At 29.1% G+C, this 12,878-nt stretch overlaps 1 protein-coding gene across 2 annotated transcripts in view; it reads right to left on the reverse strand.

The window, feature by feature from the left end:
* Positions 1-360: 360 nt before the first annotated feature.
* LOC130670868 (rho GTPase-activating protein 100F) overlaps positions 361-12,878 on the reverse strand; it is a 48,478-nt gene continuing 35,960 nt past the window's right edge. For both annotated transcript variants that reach the window (XR_008990440.1, XM_057474471.1), the window contains exon 17: positions 361-3,874. Coding sequence is in view for 1 of the 2 variants with exons in the window: in XM_057474471.1 (XP_057330454.1) it covers positions 3,861-3,874 (14 nt within the window). In the remaining variant the exon portion in view is untranslated. The remainder of the gene's footprint in view (positions 3,875-12,878) is intronic.

The raw sequence follows: 12,878 nt of genomic DNA on the forward strand, positions 1-12,878 counted from the left end.
TTCTTCTTTTCATTTTTTTTTTTAAATAATTCTAGTGAATATGCTTGCTCAGGGGGGCTTAGATTTGCGTATTGAAAGTTTGGTCGGCTTCAAGAAGAGAGATACATAGAGTTGAAGAAGACATTCGAATTTTCTCTCGGCACAATATTATTCTAGCGAAAAATTGTACTATCTCAGTGGAATTCAAGCTCATGCATAACAAAAGTATTCTAGCTACTAAAGTTCCCAAAATTATTCCATGATTCTCACCCGGCTTAAAACCATTTAACCACCTAAAAAAATTAACTTAGAACATAATGAAAAATATAAGTAACACCATAAAATTAAAAAATTATTAAATGATGAAAGATAAATGAACGTTTACCAATAACACATTTATTCTTTATATTTCAATCATATATTTCATATAATAGACATGTATTCTTATGTATGGCAGCATATTATAATGATATTGCATATATTATAGGTGAGATAAATAAGAGATTGATGTTATTATTGATTATTTTTCGGTATTTTTTTTCTTCCGTTTTTTTTTTTTGTTGTTGTTTTTAACAGTTTATGTATTAATTTATTTCTATAATATATGGTATTTATTATTTTCCGTTCAAACTTTTATTTATACATTTAACAAAAATTGCTTCATGGTTTATTAGCATATGTACTTGTCATACATACCACTTTGTTTAACTGAATGTTGCTTGGAGAACATCTGTGATTATACAATTCATTAATATTTTATATATGCCGTATATTTTTTTTCATCGTGGATATGGTACATTGATCAATTTTTAATCTGAGTATGCTATTACGTAATAACTTATTTATTTACTTGATCGACCACTCTGAAACGCATAACACTCTAAGTATTATTATTTTAATAAACATAGCATTATGCATTTTCCTACTCGAGTTATTAACACATATTTTTTTACATTTACATATATTTTTATTTTATATACTCTCTAATAACGATAATGCAACGATTTTTAATTTATAATACTTCGCAACTTAGAAAAATAGTTATAGCTACCAAGGAATCCATCCAAAAAATAAGATAGTCCACAATTATCGAAAACATAAATATTCTGATACAAATAAATTTTGTCAATGTACATAAATGTCATTGAATTTTCTATCACACGTATTTCTATAAATCATAACAATTTGAAAAAGCAATCGTAAAATATCTGAAAATTAAACTTTTTAATTAATTACTTTTAAAACATAAATTTTTAATGTTTACATCATGTGGGGTAAAATATAAATTTTACATAAATCTTTCTACATATCCATTCGATATCAAATAATATATTATTGACCATCTTATTAATTTACTGTAAATAGAGAATACTATTTAAAAAGCCATAAATTTACATTCAAGTGGAAGTGGAAACTTTAGGAATTTTGAATTTAAATACTCATAAAATACTTGGGATGTTCTGATCAAGTATTAGGTATCAAACGTTTTTTTTTTTTTTGTGATCGACTAATGGTCCATTAAATTTATGGAATTTGACCATTAACAATAATTAAATATTTACACTATATTTCATTTGGACCTGTGTATTTGATATTTAAAACTTTCATAAGACGTATGAAAAAAAAACATTGTATTATATTTACTAATTTTTTAAGCGTATCTCACATAACTCAAAAAATGATCGCATACTGGATCTTTTACCTTATTTTTAATTTGTTTTATATAGTTCACCGCATATTGTGTTTTGTTTAGAAACATTAGTTTTTAACACTCAGTTAGAGTAATATATTTTTATTTACTGCATAGAACTTAATTTTTTTCGAATGATTCATTGAAATATTAAACAAAACAGATAATCGCTAATGAAATAGTAAAAGATTATCAAAAAGTTAAAATTATGTTAGTGTTATAATCAAGAAACATGTTTAGTTCTGTATGATGTATACAGTTGTGGAATGTCACATCCAGCACTCTACTAAAAGTTCTGAAATTTTCAATTTATTTCTTTCTAAATCATTCGTACATTTTATTTTTGAAAACGATGTGTACAAAATTGTAAATATATTTAGAAATTTTTTTGTTTTTTTACTTTTTTTTAAAAAAAATTATTTCGATTTTCCTGTTTACTTACTCAATTTTAAATTTACAACGATAAATTAATATCAAATTTAATTAAATCGTAGATTGAAAAACCGGATCTTAATTAATTAATCGTTTGTTTACTTAATTTTACAATTTACTCAAGTTTTAAGATAAAAAATATTGCGCTTCGGTGAGGACGATTCAGAATTCTTTCGATCTTAGATTTTTCTGTTACTTTGCTATCTGATTACTTGAACTTTTTCCACAATACTCATATATTACTCCATTTACTCATATATTATCATCAAATTCAAAAAGTAAACATAGTTAAGAAACAGCTCTGCCTTCAATCCAATATTAAAATAATTAAACACTTGTAAAAAGGTTATCAATCATTAGCAACTTTTAAAATTGATTTTATTTATATTTAATTTAATGACGTACAATAAACAGAAATTTACCAGTTATTCGTTTTTTATTGAGAAAAAATAGTTAGAGAGATTTTAAGCCACCTTTGGGAATTCTACTACAGTCAAAAAATCTGGAAGTTTTTATTTCAAAATAATAAGAACAGATTGTTCTGAATCGTTCAAATTTTAAATATTTATCTACTTTTTTTTCTGTAAATCGCTTATTACACAATTAATACTGAAGAAAATGTTTAATTATTTTTTTCATTCGTTAAATAATGATTTGTTTCGATAAATATATATATATATATATATATATATATATATATATATATATATATATATAAGTATAAATAATAATAAACACTATCTCTTCAATTTTCATGGAGCATAAATGATGAATACTTCTACTTATATTAATCATTTAAGCACCTAATAAGCTAGATGGAAATTTTACATGAATTTTCTAGATCACGCCTATGGTTTGTTGATCTAACCATACAAGACGTGGAACAGTTTAATAAAATCTATTAAAAACAATCAACAAAACAACAATTTTACTATCTATCCCTAAAAAATATTACGCAGTTCTACATTTCTATACTTATGATCGACTAATATTAAGAGCACTGTAACCGTCTCTGTTTGAAAATTTTCGCCTTTTATTCTCTATATGCATTGTTATTTATACTTTTGCTCTTTTACTTTTCTCTATGTTTTTATTTCGATTCTTATGGATCGAAATCATTCAATTACATTTTAAATAAGAAATATCTTATGTATAAGTTTATTTCGAAACAGAGCGGTCGGTGATGGACACTTATATTTTCAAGTCATACATTTTTCTTTCTTTATTATCTTGTACAATTGTAATTAAGATTCTTATTATAATTTTTATTTTCGAAATGATAATACAAACTACACAAGCACTCCAGTTTTCTGGGCAGCACTCATACTTTATCAATTCGTCAGTTAAAGTTGTATTTTCGTTTTTACACTACAGCACAATTATAAGTAATTGAAATCAGTCATACAGTTATCATATAAATATTGGTAAATATACTTATCATTGTCATTATTATAGATGCTATTAGCATTATTCTTTTATTTATACATTATTCATTTTTGTATTAACTGTTTTAATTATTAATTATTAATTATCAATTATATCAATTCTCCAGCTTATATTTAGAGACATATATCAAAGTCAAGCTTAGTTAATGTCACAATCAATATACAAATAATTTACATAAATTAATATTGTTAATACTAAGCTTATGTTCTAAATACTTGATAAGATTTTTTTTATCAAGACTATCCATTATGTTAATTTTCGTTCCATCCACGGCAGTGCTGAAGTGTGCGTAAGTCTTAACATGCCGGATGGCTCAGAGTTCGAAATCTAGTTCGGGCAAATGTTAAGATTTTGTAATTAAATGTACATGGAAGAAAACTGTTAGTAAAAGGTTAAAAATCAAGAAAAATATATAGTACTTGATATTTCATTGTTCGTTTTCAAAACTGTTAACTCGAATTATTATTATATTCAATATGACTCTAGAGAATTTCTATATAGCTATTCGGCGAAAATTATTTGGGTAATAGTCTGTAAGTGAAGCTCGACTAATTTAGGCTCGAATAAAATTTTGCTATGGCATTGAAAGTGAAACTTTTCTTTAAACACTATGTAATTCAGAAGTTGATTAAAAAAAAAAAAAAGTGTAGCGAAATCTCGATTTTTAAATATATGACCATTGCCCTAGTAACACGTGTTTGAGCAAGATTCTGGAGTAAGTATCTTGAACGAAACCCCTAGCTGCTAGTGTCTTTTTTTATGTGTGTGTCTTTCGCAAGATCGTGTATCAAGAAACCTATGCCAAGATTTGTGTATGTCTTGCTCACGGTATCGTACACAAGAATATTAAAGATATCTTGAACACGGCGCAATGAAAAAGTGTCTGACGCATTTCTTGCACCAGTCTAACTTACAGTAGGTACTTACGCATGGCTTGCTCAAGATTTGCTCAAGGCTCAAGATCAGTTTTGAGTCTTGAGCAGATCTTGAGCAAGCCATGCGCAGCTATTTTCAACTATAGTCTTCCTCCAGAATTGAGTTATAATCTAGCACGAATTTCTTATGTAAGGCTTGCACTTAGGCTTGCAATTTAAATCTGGTCACAAGTATCTGCAGCAAGACATACGTAGAAAAAGACACTAGCACCTATCGATCTTGAGAGCAGACTTGCTCAAGAATTGGAAAAGATTGTTATATGGGTGATAACCCGGAAAATTGGACACAATGCAGTGAGGCGTCAATTTAGCTCTACACTTAAATCCCCGCGTAAATAATTTGTTTCTTTTCAAAACTCCATAACTTTCTCATGGTATAGATTGCGCCACGTTTTATTTTTTTTCTCATGTATAATTTAATCCATTGAATTAAATAAGCAGCAAAAAAAAAAAAAAACCAAATAAATATAGGTTAGAGACCGAAATAAATAAAATCTAACTCCTAAATCTTTACCATTGTTTGGAATTAACAAAGTATTGCCTACTACAAAAAAGTAGAGGATTGATTATGCAATAACTATTCACCCCCCTGGCGGATCTAATTTACTGTAATTTACGGTACATCCACCATATTTTACGGTAAACCTAATGTAAAACCAGTAGGAGCCACCATAAATTACGGTCGATCTACCGTATTTTACGGTAGGTATACCGTAAAAACGTAGTGGATTTACCGTATTTTACCGTAGATTTACGGTAGGTTCACTGTATTTTTGAATGAATTTTGCAGTACTTTACCGTGAGTTCATCGTAAAATGCGGTGGATTAACCCATCATACGGTGAATTTGACCATATTTCATAGTAGACTGCTGTAGTTTTACCGTAGGTTTACTGTATTTTCCCTTTCTCTCTATTTCCGCTTCCCTAGGTATTCTAAATAATGCTATTTAACAGGAAACTATCTGTCAACACATTCTTACGTATTATGAGGGGGGAGAATTGAGATGGGAGAGGATTGGGAAGGATAAGGGAGGAACCTTCTCAATGAAAAGTTCATAAATAAATTAAGAAAAATATAGTTAGTCTGAACTGGGAGTCGAACCGAGACCATGTCGGTTACGCGCCGTGTGCTCTTCCAGTAAAGCTATCCGAGCCTATGCCATATTCCGTTCAATTTATCTACATTATCCATTAAACCACACCGTCCATTGTACGGTAGCATTTCAAAATTAGTTACATAAATCTGTTAAGAAGGAAAGTATGTGTTCACACAGATATACGGGGCGATATCCATGAAGCATTCCACACATTCGTATGATAAGGAAAGAGAATTAGGAAGGAGGGGATAGGGCAGGATCAGAAAGGAACCTTCTTCATTAAAAGCATATAAATAAATTGAGAAAAATATGGATATATGTGTGAACACATACTTTCCTGCTTAATAGCATTATTCAATTAATTTAAAAATGCTACCGTACGATGGTGTGCCTCAGTGGATATAGATAAATTGAACGAAATATGGTATAGGTTTGGATAGCTCAACTGGAAGAGCACTTGGCGCGTAACCAACATAGTCTGGATTGAACTCCTAGTTCGGACTATCCGTATTTTTCGCAATTTATTTATAGACTTTTCATTGAAAAGGTTCCTTCCTTATTTTACTCAGTCCCTTTCTATCTTAATTTTCCTTCCCCATAATACGAAAATTGTGGAACGCTTCACGTATAAAGTCCCGTATGTGAGTGTGAACACTCACAAACGTATGCATAGTCCGAATTGGGAGTCGAACAGTTACGATAAATTTACTCTATGCTACGGTAAATCTATTGTAACATCCAGCCCTTTTACTTCATATAAAATTATTCGTTTGCGGAAAAAAGATCAGGGAAAAAAAAAAGTTCAAACCTCCGTGAAATACGATAAATTCAATGTAAAAACCATAGGCACTAAATGTAAAGTGACGGAAAAACCCAGTGACGGTAAATCCACCGTAAAATACGGTAAAATCACCCTAAAGTATGGTAAAGTACATTAAAGCCTCCGTACGATAATTCCAAAGTGATACGACTGACAAATCAATCGTAAAATATTAAAAATTGATCGCAGAACAACGCGGAATCTTCTGTAAAACACGATAAAACGACCGTAATTTGCGGTAGACATTCACTGTGAAACACGTCAATTCCACGGTTAAATACGGTAAATTCACCATAAGATACGGCAAATCTATAGCAAAAATACGGTAAATGATCAATTACCGTAATTTATGGTGGATTTACTGTAATTTGGGTCCGTTAGGGCTAGCTCAAATTTCATGTAGTTTCCTTTCTTGTTAATGGGAGAGTTGCAATAAGATAACGTATATGAACAGTATAGAAATCAAGTGGTTACTTAATCTTAGAAGATGTCTCTACTAATCAAGAAGTATATGGATCTGAGAACAAATTGTATGAGTGAAAAAAGTTCAAACAAATATGTTGGATAGTTCTCAAAAAATCAGAAACAGTTTTGTTATTATTTATACCGCGTCGTTTATGTTGAAGGCAGTAAGCACTTTCACCAAAGCACGGCAGTATATTAGTTTGCCTTGTGTAGTGATATGTTTGATCATATTATATATAAATAAGGGTGGCCCAAAAAAACAGATTATTTTTTTCAAGTCTCATAACTGAAGAAATTACGAACCCGCCATGTCCCGCAATTGATACAGTGATATCGCTATAGATGCACACGATTTCTCTCTCGATAGAGTAAGAGGTATCTTATCATTATGCCATTAATTAGTGTTAACAATTTATTGGCAAGTCAATAACTATTTTTATATTTATTATAGAATGCTCCTATAAGTCATCTGTGACGAAACTTTTGATAATCATCACTTTTATATTAGGCTTTTTAATCTCTTTTAGTAGCAAATTTCCATATTAGTTCCTATTGGTATTCTCTCTAAATTACAATAATAGGTTTATAGTTTTTTATCATTTCCGATAGCATTATTTTTTGGAATGTTCTACGTATGAATCTAATTTCTAAATAAATTACACTAACCTCAGTAGGGCAGTTACAGTAAACAATTTTCATGAGACCGCTGAGAGTTAATTATTACCAATCAATGTCGAAAAGCCAATTGTAACACATATGGACGGATTTTTGCAATAACGTCTTAACTTATAAGGTTAGTTAAGACGTTATTGCAAAAATCCGTCCATATATACATCAGGGTGGTAAAAAAAAAAACCGTTCTTTTTTTCTTTTCCGGGTCTGCTATGGACGTTTTGTTGGCTCAACATGCTTTAAGATCCCTCTCCGAAGAAATCGATAAAAATTTTCAAGGAGTCGCTGACGAATTTTGCAAATTAAAAAAAATTATTGAATTACGAACTTTTTTTCTAAATTTTTTCTTTTACAAAACAGAAATAGTTTACATCTGTAATATTATAACAACATACTTTTTTTTTTAATTTTAAGATTCTTCTGGTTATTCATTTCGTACCCAATTTTTTCATATAAGATTGTCCAGTAAATTTTCGGTTATGCAAAAGTTATATTTTAGCGGAGTGATGATAATTGAGTTATAAAAAAATAGAAAATTAACTTCCAAGTATCAGCTGCATATTATGAATTAATATTCAAAATTCTTAAGCGACGGTGGAAAATTAATATTTTCAGCAGGGTTTTCATTTTACAGATAGAAAATATTTTCGCCAAGACAAAGAAAAAATAATAAAAAAATCGAATTTCAAAAATTTTTAGAATTTTCAAAATTTGTAAGCAACTTAAAAAATTTTGATTGAGCTGATTTGTTGAAACGGTTCTTGAAATACGTGAAACCAATAAATTTTCATATGAGGCTTGGAAAAAAAAATTGCGGGTTTTTTTGGGCCACCGTAATTAAGATGTATTTATATATATATATATGTATATATTGTATATTTTTACACATTTTTAAAAATTACTGTAAAGCAGGAAAGTACGTGTTCATGGTCACACATATTCGAGAATATATACGTGAAGCGGTCTAAAAGATTCTCCTATTAAGAAAGGAGAATTAGTATAGGAGGGGTTTGGGAAGGATAAAGAAGGAACCATCTGATATATGTATATATGTCTCTAATCAACATTAAATTCTCGAGACGCATAGTAAATAAGTTAATTATTGTCTTTTATTGGTTTTAAGTCAATGTTCATAGTCAATTAAAGTCGTGCCCACATGGAAAAATATACATGTGAAAATCATATACGACATATATGTGCGCAAAAAAAATATGTCGAATAAATTTCTAGATAAATGCTTGCATAGATAATCACACAAGTGTTTTGATAAATGAAAAAATATATCAAACATATATTATAAATAAATGTCACATAAATGGAGTGAAATATGTAGGCATTCATTTAGATAAAAGTAGACATATATGGAAATATATATGCTAACATATAGGTCTACGAATATGTTAAAATATATGTCGGCATGTATGTAAACATAAATGTGAACATATAAGTGAAATGGATGTTGAAATATATTCCAATTTTGATTATGAATTGTAGAAAATTTTTGAATAAATACCTTAACATATGCTTTTCATCAGACAAGGATAAAAATATACTTTTCTTTTTTACAAACGTAGCTGTGTGATGGATCGCGTGACTCAATTGACATAGAAAAATTTCATAGTGCTTGGCATAAGACCCGGTAATTTAACTGCAGGGCAGAGTACTCGCGTGAGAGTGTGAGACCAAATCGATGATCTGGAATCAATTCCAAGTTTGGCCAAACTAAATTTTTTTTTTTTTATTTATCGATAAGCCTTTCACTGAGATAATCCTTTCTTGTTTATTCCCCAACCTTTTGCTATACTAATTTCTAAAAAACTGACAACAAGAAAAAAAAAAAGATCATCATTGACTAAAATTTTTTTTTAAAATAGTGATTACCTGTACATTTATGCGTGCATATACGCATATATGTACGTGTATATGCATGCATAAATGTGTAAATATACTTATGCATATACGTAAGTATGTTGACATTTATCAAAAAATTTATTATTTTATATAACCTGAATATATTTCCGCATATATGTATTTCCATTCGGGCGTATACTATAGTAGTATGCTTAATTTTTTTTTTCATAAAATAAAAAAAAGTAAATTCATACTGAACTACAGTACCCTGATCAAAAGAAACGATTCAAAACGATTAGAAACGATTAAATTTTACGACTATATATAGATATACATTCATCATTGAGTGAATTGTTTTGTTTAATCAGGGATATATATATGTTATTTACAAAATAATGTGATGAATTCAAATTAAAAATGAAACTATCAATAAAGGGCTAGTTATATCTTTTAGATTTCCATATGTTGGCTAACTTTGTCGCTCTACAGAGTTATTTGAATAATTAATCGGCCTGGAGTTTTTAGAAAATATAAAAAGTAGGCCCACATTATCGCTTCACCTATTTTTTTTTTTTTTTTTCACCATTATTTATGATATGTGGTAAATACTTTACGACTAAAAATATAGATCTATCGATATTATCATATATATTTCGAAGACGTAGGATTATGTAAGCATTAAAAATTATTTTTTAATTATGCCATTGAAGGAATTGAATTGTTTCATGTTTAACCTTCATCGATATATTATTACATCAATATTTAATTATTTTATTATTTATTGTGATACAATTCATTTTTACTTTGAATAATACACGCCCGTGAAAAAATAGTTTAAATCCAAGTAGATTAAATTCGTTTTACTATGAACGTCGTCTTGCACCCATGTATAGATTACCTCCATTGATATAGAACTCTATGGATTTAGGTATATTAATTCATTTTATTATTCATCTGACCTACGTAGATCCACTGCGATCTATACCTAGATCAAGATGTATTCAGTTTTAAAATTAATATAGACTTAATAAGTTGACACACGTAGATCTACATTGATCTAATTAGATGATATAAAAAATGCAACAAATTGAATTAACATAGATCTGAACCATTTTCTCATGATCAATGCGTATTTAATTTTGCTTGAGATTAGAAATTGTGATTTTTTTCATAGATTTTAACATGCTGTAAGTAATGGCGTAAATTAAAATTAGTTATCTCACATCGATTCTAGTATACGTTCCCTCAAAATCACAATAATTCACATTTTAAATTTTTTTCTCTTTAATTTTCTAAGTAAATAAAACGGTCTATTTATACAACAAAACAAAAAAAAAAAAAAAACAAGGATAAAAGTATAATTTCAACAATGTAATGAAAGTAAAGTTGTTGCTATAAATTTTTTAGCTAGTCAAGCTTGAAACTACTAAAAATAAGCATAATTTTGAAGTTTACTAATTAAAAAATGTATAGGAATAACTTCATGTATGACGTACTTCTAAAAACTACAATTCGTCACCAGAAGCCGAGTCATGATATATTGGTAGCAAATGTAATAATGAATGATATCTTTTGTCGAAAGATAAAGATACAAATTTAATGCTGAAAGGAATTTATTCCATGTTCTATATTTCTTACGTAATGCCTATGATCGAAAATACGAAAAAATGTACATTTTTCAAATTTTTATCAAATTATTTACAACAACGATTTATGAAACGCAAATACACGCCCAGCATACAAAAATGGATTGAAACTAACTGTATGATTTTTAAAGGCAGTATAAAATCATTTTTTGTTATATAAGTGTTAAAGTTGGCTTATAATTTAATTAATATTTTTGTGAAATAATCAAGGTCCTCAAATTAGTGCTTATAATATATTTTGCACTGTTTTGCATATATCTTCGCGTGCATACTTAAAATAGGTGAGGCAACGGCTTCAGATGGAAGTGGGCATTATGATAAACCGTCTGAAACACCGGCACCTCCATTAATTTTTCTTGAAAAATCAAAATTGAAAAGGTTCGCAGGGTTGATTATCTTATTAAAACCATGCAAGCATGTGTTCAAGTATTCAAGTCGAAAAAAACGTCTTTTAAATACAACGTGAAGCCGCGTCTTGTTACTTTTCAAAACCACCTATTAACCAGTGCAGGGAACTGGCTCTAGGTGTAGGCCTTCCAAGCCCATTTTGATCAGAGTTTCTTTATTTTTCGATAGCCATCAGGGTGATGGTCTAAAGAGGTTCAAACTTGTGGTGGTTGTGGTTAAAGCTCACACGCTAATGGGGCGTATTTATTGAATGCACTTTCGGGAAATGTTCATCCCTGACCATTTTATTTTATTTACAGATCAAGAATGTTCACAGCAAAAGATAAGGATCCCCCACAGTGCATATATTTTCTACTTAGGCGAGAAAACGGTTTAGCAACGAATAATCTTTCGAAAAACCCGATCCTAAAAAGCTGTCAAATCTACTAAATTAACTAATTTTCTATGTATTCCATGTATTATATATTAAGAGCACCAACATCCAGACTTTGACGTTAATGAAGCTTACTGATGACAGTTTTGCTTGTCTATCATACTATATATGTAGGGCAATAATATAATTTATTGTGTAAGAAAGATATGTACCAGATCATTTAAGGAAGAGGCACGGATTAAAAGCTGTGACACAATTATACTAATCGATACTTTTTATCGTATACTTACGATTCTTATTTTATGTTAATTTAAGATATCCATTGTAAAAACTGCATGTGTAGTTGTACATTATTTCAGTGTCATTATTTATGTTTCAATAAAATAAATGTTTTGTTTTTTTTTTTTTTCATACAGTCAAACTGAGAATATTTTACTAGTTAAAAGTAAAGAAACACTACCTGCCCATCGCTCTTTGCTAGAAAGAATGCCTAGATATTATTTTAATACACAACTCTAAACTTAATAATCCTGAATTTAATTGTAGAAAAATCTAAATCTACGTTTAACGGAGCAGCGCTCAAAATCATTGACAATATTGTTAAGATCAAGTCATTAAAGTTGACTGTATGGTACTGTAATGTGTTTCGTTTTTTCATATCATGTTCTTATTAAGTAACAAAATATTTAAAATTTTATGATTTTTCTGTTTATTATTAGAGTACACTAAACGTGGTCCATAGTATTGATTTACTCCCAATGCGAAAACTTTTCTTAAAATGTAAGATTGCTGTTTTATTGATACATGATCACTATGATACAGCAACTGGTATGAAAATAACGCAACATTGTAAAAATTATTCAAATCTATATTTACTCGAAAATCCAAATTGGCATATGTTTTTTCATATTTAAGTGCAGAAGCAAATTATCTGTCAATAAAGATTCAGTATTAATAAAAATTAATGATACCATTAAGTACGTTGACACTACAAAAGTGTAAAAGACTGTTGACCCTGCATGCCAGCCCTAAAACTTTTTACTGTCTTTGGGTTCGAGCACAA

This window comes from Microplitis mediator, chromosome 7, assembly GCF_029852145.1.
Source record: "Microplitis mediator isolate UGA2020A chromosome 7, iyMicMedi2.1, whole genome shotgun sequence".
Classification (NCBI taxonomy): domain Eukaryota; kingdom Metazoa; phylum Arthropoda; class Insecta; order Hymenoptera; family Braconidae; genus Microplitis; species Microplitis mediator.